The 11,473-nt window shown below is 38.1% G+C and overlaps 1 protein-coding gene across 2 annotated transcripts in view; it reads right to left on the reverse strand.

The window, feature by feature from the left end:
• The window catches only part of fgf13a (fibroblast growth factor 13a), a 137,865-nt gene extending 127,984 nt beyond the window's left edge, over positions 1–9,881 (reverse strand). Inside the window, exons 1-2 of one of the 2 annotated variants that reach the window (XM_053630850.1) lie at positions 9,534–9,881; positions 9,123–9,300 (exon numbers count right to left, since the gene is read on the reverse strand). In XM_053630850.1, coding sequence (XP_053486825.1) covers positions 9,123–9,171 — 49 coding nt within the window. In that variant the 5' untranslated portion in view covers positions 9,172–9,300; positions 9,534–9,881. The remainder of the gene's footprint in view (positions 1–9,122; positions 9,301–9,533) is intronic. The other variant, XM_053630853.1, reaches the window with a different exon arrangement.
• Between the last annotated feature and the right edge of the window lie 1,592 nt (positions 9,882–11,473).

The following is an 11,473-nucleotide window of genomic DNA, read 5'->3' on the forward strand; positions in this document are numbered from 1 at the left end:
CCCAATAGAAATGCTGTGGAAGGTCCTGAAACAAGCAGTTCATGTGTGTCAACACACCAAAATCAGTTGAAGCTGTTCTGTACTGAGGAATGAGCTAAAATTCCTCCAAGCTAATGTGCAGGACCTATCAACAGTTACCGGAAACATTTAGTTGCAGTTATTGCTGCACAAGGGGATCACACCAGATACTGAATACAAAGGTTCACATAGTTTTGCCACTCACAGATATGTGATATTGGATAAATTTCCTGAATAAATAAATGACCAAGTATAATATTTTAGTCTAATTTGTTTAATTGGGTTGGAAAATTTGTTTAATTGGAAAAGTAATGATGATGTTTCAGTTCATATTTAAGCAGAAATATAGGACATTTCTAAAGGGTTCACAAACTTTCAAGCACCACTGTGAGTGACAAGCACTGAATAATTTAGAGTGACAATCATAGTATATGTGACAAAGAGGACATGGTTTTAACTGTGCTAAAACAAAAATATGGTTCTACTATAAAGAACTCAAAAAAAAAAGGTTCCTTGATTACTTTAATCAAGCTGGTGCTTCAATCCTCTACATTTCTGATGGTGATTTCTAGAAGTATCTTCCAGTACATCTGTGTTAAATGAACTAGCCATTTTAAGTGAGTGAGACACAGATCAATGTTGTTATGAGCAATTTACTCTCAAGGTAGTGTCCAATGTAGGCCATGCATGACCAAACCTAAGCTTTAATTAGTAGTCAAAGCATTAAGGCTCACAACCTCGGCAAAGCATGGCAGAGGTCAAAAACATGGGCATAAACTGTTAAATATTTACTTCTCTGAGCCTGGCTGAAAAGAAAAATCATTTCAGTGGACAGTAAGTAGTGAGCCGCATGGAGGTGTTTAATTGGGCTTGTCTCTGAAGCTTGTTTGAAGCTGTTCCAGGAACTTATAAAATAAATTTACACAGGCTTTGCTCCATCCAAATGTGCCAGGCCGAGTACTGATGGGAGTCAAGGCATCAAATCCGATTCAGGAGTTATTATGGTCATTATAAGTTAGTCAGAAAAAGCATAACTGCAACACTGTTAACAACACTGTTAGTGTGCTTCGTATACCCTGGTTAATTTTACCTCTGAACTGCCTTTCATACAATTTTCACCCACTCTCCTGACCAATAAACACTGGCACAAAATGGTCTATGCTTTCCCAGCCACTTGTTTATGAACAGCAGTCAGGCCTTATTTTCTGACTTTCTTACTTTATGCTAATCATTTTCATAGTTCATAGCCACACCATGTTTTTTTCCTCACACACACACACGCACACTGAGCTATATTATTTGTGTTCAGTTTAACTGTCTAGTCTAACACCTGTTTGTCATCATAATGTTTCCGCCTAGCTGCTTGACATAGACTTTGCCTCCTTCCTGCAGCAGCTACAGCAGAAGCTAGCATCCTAAAGATACTGCTGCAATAGTAGAAATTTCAGGTTTCCTCATAATTACTTGTATGACCTCAGTTTAGCCTTTTGCAGGTGCACGAACTTTAATGAATCTTTAGACCCTGCAGCAAGTGAGAAGTGGCTTTTAAGGCACAGGGCTGATTTATTGATTACTCTATTGAACTCTAATACACAGGAGTGAAAGAGATCTATGTAGCAGGCAGCATGGCCTGAGGAAGCTTTACTGAGAGGACAGTAAGAGTCATTTGCTGTCCTGTACACTGTGGGCTCAGGATGTATTTTTAGAATAAAATTGTACGTTAGACCTAGCCCCACAGTAAATTGGCTGGAGTTGTTTAAACAATGCTGAAGGAATCTTTCGACCTCAAACTGTCCTCATTCATTCATATCCTTTTCAGTAACCGCTTTAATCTGATCAGGGTCACAGTGGCTCTGGAGCGTACAAGCCTAGCAACACTGGGCTATGGGTGAGAATACACCCTGGATGAGATACCCGTCCATCGCAGGATACCATGCAAACTACAACATGGTCAGCTTACCTAGGGGCTATTTAGAGCATGTTTTTGGGAGGTGGAAGGGAAACTGAAGAACCAGGAGGAACTCCAAGTGGACGCAAGAAGAACATGTGAAACTCCACAAAGACTAAGCCGAGCTCAGGATGTGTCCTGGAGCTGTGAGGCAGCAATACCATCCACTGCGCCGCCATGCCATATTTTTGTGATATCCTATATGACAACAGTTTCAAATGTATTTTTCTGTAAATATGTCCTATTCTCTACATATTCCACTATTTTTGTGGGACATACTGTAGCGGAGAGTACCCAGTGCCCTCTTTGATACCTACAATACACCACAGGCGGTACACCAATTCTGTACGCTAGCGGCCCTTGTACAGTATACCCATAATGCACTGTAGTATTTGGTTTGAGTCATGTGTAGCTTCACTGAGGAAGACAGTGAGATCTTCAATCTCACTTCAGATCTCCACCGATTTATTGTCATAAGTCATTTGAAAAGTCACATGTTTCATTTTTATTTAGCTTGGTTACCTTGTCCTTCAGTTTGTATGGATAGTGTTTTGTGCATGTTTATGCAACAGAATGTGACTATTGTGATGAGCCAACCCATTTTAAATAGCAAAATCATTGACTTCAATCAGGAATTCTGTTTCCTATAACTATGTAGTGTTCCACAGGGAATAGTGAGTAAAAGACCATTTCAAACAATTGATTCATTCCCATAGATATCAGCTGCAATATATACAAACAGTAAGGAGAAATTAAAGCTTTGTCAAAATGAAAATACTGTCAGGCAACAGCTGAAATAAAGGGCAATGAGCCAGTTTATGAGTACAAGCGTCTTGCTTATTGGCCACCAAATTATCATCTTGACCAGCTTTTCATAAACAGTTTGCGTCATTATACTGTAGCTTCGCTGTACAGACTATAATCCAGTTATGCTGTGTAATACTAATCCCTGTGCGCATTGCAATTATACAAATACAATCTTGGCATCATACTCTAGGATGGAACAATGGGTGCAGCATCATCACTGCTAGAGAGATGACAAGCAACAAGTCAAAACTGATGTAAATTTCATGGATAATACCAAGGAATGGTATGGAACAGGAAGTTGTTATGCACTGTTAAACTGCACCTAAATGTAGTATATGACTGTAAGACATGCCTTATCATATCATGTCACAAACATTAACATCTCAGTAGCAGTGAAACCAATATAAAGTAAAAGCTGCAGTATTATGAGGTTTGTATGACCTGTTCATTCTCTGACATGCATGAGCTATATGTATTATTGGTAGTAACATGTACTGAACTTGACCTTCCTGCTGAGTCGCTGATTGGCTGGAACAAAACAATGTATTCTGAAATTCCCAATTCTAGAGTAACCTAATGAAGATCTCACCGGCCATATTTATCTCCACCTTTCCTAGGCCACTGATAGACACATAATATTGCAAATTATTATGACTTGCATAAAAGCACAAAGCAACTGTTTCTTCATCATGAACAATGCTTCTCCATAATTGTGCTGAATTTAACATCTTTTGCTTTGGCAAAGGGTCCAGGTCTAACTCTATCTGGTACCATCCACCATTTTTTAAAAATGTTTATGGTTGATTTATATTATGTATCTACAATTAAAATTAAACAAGTTCACAATGGTAGGAGTGTAATGATCCAAGGATTTGGATTGATGTATCGATTTAAAAGGTAATGACTGAAATTAATTGATGCAATCGACACTCATAAATCAATTATTATCACAAAAGTACAAATAATTCATATTTTTAAGCTGATGTGTAAATTATGTAAGTAGCTATTAAGGTGATTTGCCCATAACCTTCTAAACATCATCATAATTCACAAATTAATGGTAGGCCTACATCAGATTCTGAAGTAAATCAGATCACAGTATCGATTGGAGGCTACTAAACCAATCTGAGATGTATCATACCACAGCAGATTGAGTGGTATCTTTAAATATCAAACTGTTGCCTTATGACTTGAAATTGTACTGTGTGGAAGCTTGAGGTTTACACCCCTAAAACATACCGCCTTTTATTTTTTTAAGCTATTTTTGTTGTTGCTGATTAGGCCATGCCATGGTTCCAAGCAAACTTATACATTATTGCATTTTTAATATGTTTCGAGTGATTATTGTTAGTGGTGTTCTGTGAGATTGCATTTAAAAAACATGGTTGGAATAACACCGGATTGGTTTACAGCATACAATGCTGAGGTAAGAAAGAAAAAAGGCCAATTTGGTAGTACTATGCATGACTGCTCTGATTGCATCTGACATGAGATATTACACACCAACGATACCTCGTTAACCGTGCCGATCTTGTCTTAAATTCTTTCGTGTAATATAATTTCCACTGGGCACACTGTGCAATATAAACAGTTCACTACAAATCACAGTAACTGTGATGTCTTGTCACTACATAAACAAATAGTAGGGTAAAGGTTTCTAAAATTTAAACAGTCACTTAAACAGTCAGTTTACCAATCACTAAGAAACAAAATATCCACTACTACTAATTGGTGGGTATTGAAATGTACATAGATGCAAACTGTGTAAAACCCATTACTGTGATTGTCTGAATATCCTGTAATCCTCTTAATAGTTCATACAAACAACTGTACAGTACTATGGAAAAGCACATGTACAAATCTGTAAAATGAAGATGCTATCAATAATCATCACAAGTTTCAAAATATATTTATATAAAAAAGGGCAAAATCATTGAAAAGCTAAATACATTCCATAAGCGTGTGAACACCCGTTGCTTCTGTCTGAGAAATGATCTTTAACTTACTATGTATAATTTAGCAACATAATTTAGCTTTCTGAATTTGTTAAATTATTTTTTTTGATTGAATGTTTGGAAAAGTAAAATTTCCTCCTTCCTTTGATGCAGAAAACATCTTTGTGTACAGTACCTTGTGATGAATTTCAAGATGCTTGCATAATCTAGACTAATGGCCTAAATCTTAAAGCATTTCTATAATTTAACCCAAGAAAGGTGGCTGAAGACTTTACTTAAGTTTATGTGAAACCTATGCTGTTTTCTAGTACATTCTGTATTAAACGAAGTCCACATTTCCTAAGTAGTATACAGAGTAAAGCTGAGAAGGACAGAAGGAGAGAATATTAGGTAGTGATCATTAAAATGAGGGATATGGCCTAGTAAATTGTGCTGTGCCTCATCAAGCTGCTCTGAGACTGCGAGCAGAGACTAAGTTCAGGGCTGCTTACGTCACTGTTCCCAGCAGAAGACATGGAGAGCTTTTCAGATTACTACACCCACATTGCCAGGCAGGTTTTTGCAGAGTTTAAGAAACCCCTTTGCAGAGAAATAATTCTGACAGATGACAAAAATAATTAAATGTTCCCATAAAATACCTGGCACTGATTCTACATACTTTTATGTTTCACTGAGCTCAGAGACAGGATTTATAAGCTCCACTTTAACTTGTTTGGCTGCAGCCCACCATAAATAAAATGAAATAACCACACATTATTTAAGCAATATTGCACAAGCAAGAGTGTGGTTACACTGAATATCAGCACGACATGCCGTAGGCATGAAGATACAGGTAATCACAGCCAGGCCAATATTCAGTATAACAGCACAATTGCACACATGATAATGCTTTTATACAGCAGTTTTATAAATATAAAATTTATATTAAGTAAATGTATTATTTGCCATGTCTGATAATGATGTCGCTAACTCTACTGTAGTAAGGATTTCAGTAGGATGGTTGCTAGAATTGTAATTTTAAATAGCAAACAGAGATAAGTGGAGTGTTACAGTGAACAGTGAAATGTCCCAGTTATACTGAATGTAAACACTCTTGGAATGACACTCGTCCAAACAAATAAGTGAACCAGAGAGCAGTGAACCAGTGATCCATGAGAGCAGAATATTTTTGTGAACTTTTTAAAGAAAAGATCAAAAGGTTAAACCATAAAGACAATTTTTCACATCCTTCTTTGCTCATATTTACCAATGGTGCCAATATTAGTGGAGGGCACTGTATGGGTGTTATGTTTAGGTGTCCCCATACTTTTGGCCATACAGTGTATGTATATTGGTGTTTAATTTTTGGGTTCTTTGCAATAGAATGGCACATCTAAAGAATTTTTTGCTAAAATAAATTAAATGAAAGGATTAAAATAATGACTATATTGAACAGTAAACAGTAAATCAACCAGTAATAATAAGAAGAAGAAGAAAAAGAAGAAGCAGAAGGAGAAGCAGAAGAAGAAGAAGAAGAAGAAGAGGAAGAAGAAGAAGAAGAAGAAGAAGAAGAAGAAGAATTTGCCTTGCATTTATAATTACATACATTCTCTATGTAAGTTGTTTCATTTGAAGAATTGTTACAGTTTTTTCCCTCTCAACATGTAAAATCCTAGACAGCTTCCATTATGTTATTAACATTATGGAGATGTGCAAAGTAATATCAAGGCAATTACAAGCTAAATGAAGCCAGTATATTATAGGACTTCACAAATTTATAATAAATAAAGCTGCAACCACAACCCAAAAAGTGATTTGCTGAGGGGCCTTTTAGAGCTGCTCCTCTCAATATGGACCATTACTCAACAAACTTCCAAAACAATTCTCTGTAACAGTGATTAGTTTAAAAATAAGAAAAGGCAATTAAGAACATATTTCCATCATATACTGTAGGTTGCCTAAGACCTTTATACGGCACTGTAGGTGGTTTACTTTCTCGAAAGATGAAGAACCAATGAAGGATTACTTTAGTTATTTGGTATGGATTCTACATCTCTACATCGGGTTATTCTTTCAGTTTGCTAGAACCCCAGTGGCTAACCTACAGACTAGCATTATAGTAATTATAGTAAGTACATATTATAGCAAGTACAGTGACATTACACAATTACTTCAACTAAGCAGCCAGTTGTTGAACTTAAAGTGCCATATTGTGGCATTATTAATATAATTTATGATGACAAGTGCTAAATCGAAAGTAATAAAGGTATAAGATGTGAATTAATCAAAATGGACTATTTTGTGGTTTGTTATTATGAGGCAACATGTAAAAAATTAGCTTCTTAACTTGCAGGCTAAACAACAAGTGTCCTTGCTGACTGGTTGTAGGCTACTCAGGTAAAAATGAATGGCAAACACAGCAGTACCGTTTAAAGAGGAGGGAATAATTTACTCTGTCAAAAAATGAATGCTTGTCATTTCTGAACATGTATTGGAGCTTGAGAACAGGCAGGTTAAAGACATGAGCTACTGATAGAAGTGAGCTTGTATTATAACCTTGCCTACACTGACAGGGTCTAGTGATGTGCAAAAGTGACAGGCCCAGAAAATTTCCCAAACATTTCAGTAAGCAGGGTGGTGATGCAAAGTGGCAGGTTTCTGAAGCAGATGGAGTCTTCCTCAAGGGCTAGACAGTCAGATTTACATCAGCTCTGATGAGGCTTTGCAGTTTGAGAGTTTATAGAAATGGCATAAAGGAACAATTAGCTCTCTTCAGTGCTTTTCTGTAGTAATACAGACACAAAGTCCAAAATTTCACCTTAGGTGTTTCTTATATACCCACAGCAGGAATTAAATTCCACTGAAGCAGCAGCCAGCCACTCAGCATGGTAGATTAGAACAGGTGTCAGAGCAGAATATAAAGCATCTCTGCTGCTTTATGATTAATAAAGCTTCTGTAAACTGTGCTAGGAATATCTATTGCTTTGGCTCTGTGTCTGTATCAATTCATCAACCAGAAAATATGTGACATGTAAGTCTGCCCCATGTGCTGTCAGCCCAAATAATCATACCTCCACTGCCCGATTCCTTACCCATCCACTCTAGAGCATGCAGGTTTCCGTGAGATATTAGCTATGATTATAGGTGACATATTTGGATTGAATATGGATTGAAACTACTTCATTAATGCTGTTGAAAATACAATATATTTTACAAATACAACAATTCTATTAGGCTATAACTGTGTGTTTGTAAGTACACCCTATTATATATAACAGTGAGAAGAAATTCAATTATAAAGGAGAGTGACTCTAAAGAAACCATATTGTAAAGGTTTCAAATAATCGAAGCTATTTTCAAAGGCCACAGTTGCTGTTTGGAGAAATAGAGACATTGACTATTTCAGCAGTTCCCTGGGGATACATTTCTACAGTAGCTATGTGCCAGCAACAATATGGATAAAAATGCCACAGTGCTGTGTGTGAGTACACTGGTGTTTTCCATGAGTCCACAGCAATTCCATCAAGTCTTGAGTATTATCTATAGTCTGAGCAGATAATGTGTGCTGGCCTGTAAATAGATAGTGTTTGTTTTTATTGCAAATTTAAGTACATTTCAAAATCCTGTTTAAACTGACATCATCATGACTATTGTTGTTGTTGTTTTTTTGTCAATGATTGTAACGGGTCAATGACTGTCGGGTCAGTCGTGTCCTTTTATTTATAACGAGCCAAAAAAATGTGTTTGAAGAACGCACGAGGTGGAAAAGAGCCTCGGTTTCTCTGGCAACCCCGCAGCCTCCCCGTCGCCATGGCAATGGCTGGCCAGTTTACGGTCGGCTCGCGCGACGCGTTTGTACGCAATGGCTCATTGCGCAGTAAACACACAACGTCATCGCACATCAGCGCGAGTGTGATCTGAATTTTTATTATTATTATTATTATTATTGAACAGCCTGGTTACCAAAACCTGCGTCTAAGTGCGTAAAGGGCTTTGCGGTGGGAATTCCACAGGGTTGTCTACCTGTGACATTAGAGCCTTTCGATTAAAGCGACATCACAGTGACGCTGTCATCTTCCTGCATGCTACAGAATGAATGAGTATTTTGGTGTGCGTGTGTGTTTGAATAAATCTAACTAAACACAGAAAGCCAATAGGTATTCAATTAGCCACCCTTTGCAAGTTAAAAATAAATGATCGCTGCGTACAAAAAAAAGGCATGTAGTACAGATAACAAAAGCCTGTATTGGTTGTTGGTGTGTGTGTGTGTGTGTGTGTGTGTGTGTCTATGTGTGTGTTCAGAAGCCTGGAAGGACAATGCAATGAAGTTGGGGGGGGGGGGGTGATAAACCACGGCCGCTTTAAACCGAAGGATGTAGAGGATGCGCTCGAGCATCGCAAGCCTCGCCTCTTACCCTTGGAAGCATCCTTTTCTTCTTTAGGTTTCGCCACTTTTGCGCTCATAGATCCCAGTTTGGACGCGTAATTCCCCGATTTAAACTGGAATCGAAATCCCCCCGTTGTTTGAGCTTGTTCTTCGATTAGATGCTTGCCAAATCCAAAACAAAGGTGCCAGGTAATCAGAGAAAGGCTCTGCGAAAACAGATTGAGAGATTATACGAGTCGTTCATTTGTTTTGACATTTGAAAGAAAAGGCGCAATGTAGCGCTCAGTACCCAGGAATCTGCGCGAATACAGCTTTTACGTGCACAAAAACGGCGAGTTTCAAAAGCGCGCCTTGCTCTCAAGTCAACAATCAACACCTCTAATGGACATTAAACCCGTGTTTATTATTTTTTTTTACGTGTCAGAAACAATGATCTTACCTTATCCCGTCCACATTGCCTCCTACATCAATGCACATTCATATAAAAAAAGACGCATCCGCCGCGCACGTCGCTCTGTTCCATCTAAAACCGCGACCCCCTCTCCGCTGTTGCTAAAGCGAACAAAAAGCGAGAAGAGGAGGAAAGAGGGGGGTTCCACCGAGTGTCAGCCGACGTAAGCTATGACACACGAACCAAAAAACAGAGGAACCACCTTCTGAATTTACAGAAGGGATGATCTCATAGCTTGTACATGGACTGTAACATAGCCTACTACTGAGCGCCAATTTGCACTGACCTGTTATATTGGACATGCTTTGAGGGATTCCAGACAATGCAACAGGGTATTAATCTGCATCCTAACCTCAATGATTTACGCATCGGCTACAGGAAAGACAATGATGAAAGAAGAGATGCGAAATGTAAGGTCATTGGTGGAATTTTAACAAGCTGCGCGTGGGGAATTGAGGATGGGGTCTGCAAAGCGCGTTGCATGAGTCAGAAGCGAGTATTCCGAAACAGATGTGCTGTACCACTAACAGTAATGACGAAACAGTGTGATCTACTCTATACATTACTCACAATGGTCGAGATAAATAAATGCGCAACATGTGTCTCTTCCATTTGCGCTACACCGCAGAACAAAGCGCAGCCACTAAAACACCTAATGCGTAAATAACACTTCAATCATGAAATCGTTCTTCTGATCAGTACAAATAGCCCTCTACTGTACTCTAAGAAGGGAGAAATGCTTAAAAATGGATTCGGAATCACTGATCAGCAGGTTTACTCGCAGAGCTCCGTTTTACGAACACGTTGAGAAGACGACCTTTTTATTCTTATTTCACTCCCAACTTCCAGATGCAACTTCCAGATGTTGGAGAAGTTATTAAGCATATACATGAAAGTAACAGACCTCAAAACGTGTATGTAGTGCATTAAGGAAGTGATAAAACTACAGTCAGTGCCTGACATTTACAGCCAAACCCATTCGTATTAAGCAGACAGTTTAAAAGCCGTATTTAGATCTGGACGTTTTTCTCCTTACCTTTTGACTTAATGAGGAAACGGCTGCAGTTCTTAAGATGCTCTATTTAAAAAAAAATACACAGAGAAAGACAGATAAATGTTCCTCTTTTCTCTGGCCAAACTGGTAATGGCTATGATTGAACAAAATACTCAGCTTTCTACTCTGTCAGCATTTGACAAGTACAGGACAATGTAATGGGTTGTTGAAATCCTGGTGAGAACTACTCCACTTTCATCACCTGACTGGATTGGTGGTGGGTTTTTTGTTTTTTTGTCCTCCTCTGGGTGTGAGGAAACGGTGCAGGATCCGCATGCTGCTATTTTTAGGAGTAACAAGACGCCTGCTCAAGTCTTTTCCCTAAGGCGCCTTTAGGATTTAAACTGGCAGCAATAGTCCAGAAACTGAATTTCCAGATGATATCTGAAACATGCCAAACTACTAGGTATTTGACCTGAACCAATAAACAAACAAAGGGATGATTTGGTGTGGAAGTTATATAAAAAAGAAAGATAAAGAAAAAGAAAAAAAAACCCAGGTGTTTGAGAATGTTGATATGAAATATGTATGTTAACAAGTGGAACAGACATTATGCACAAACCTTGTGCATTGTTTACTGTGTAATCCCAGCAGCTGCTGTGTATAGGCTCTATACAGTATGATTTTTCTTTACATGTTGAAAGTTCCTTATAAATCTACAGTATCATACTGGAAGACTTGGAAGGTATTTACTGTAATTTAAATGGGCTGCATTTGTTTGTTTGCTGTAATGGCACATTGTACTGTATTTTTATACACATTGATGACAGTACAGTAAAAACCACCACTTCGATTTTAATTGGAATGTTGTTTAAACTGTTTCACTGGCAGATATACATCTTAAATAAATCTGAAAGAGTCACCAATCCTAACA

This window comes from Ictalurus furcatus, chromosome 8 (genome assembly GCF_023375685.1).
Source record: "Ictalurus furcatus strain D&B chromosome 8, Billie_1.0, whole genome shotgun sequence".
In the NCBI taxonomy this organism is placed as follows: Eukaryota; Metazoa; Chordata; class Actinopteri; order Siluriformes; family Ictaluridae; genus Ictalurus; species Ictalurus furcatus.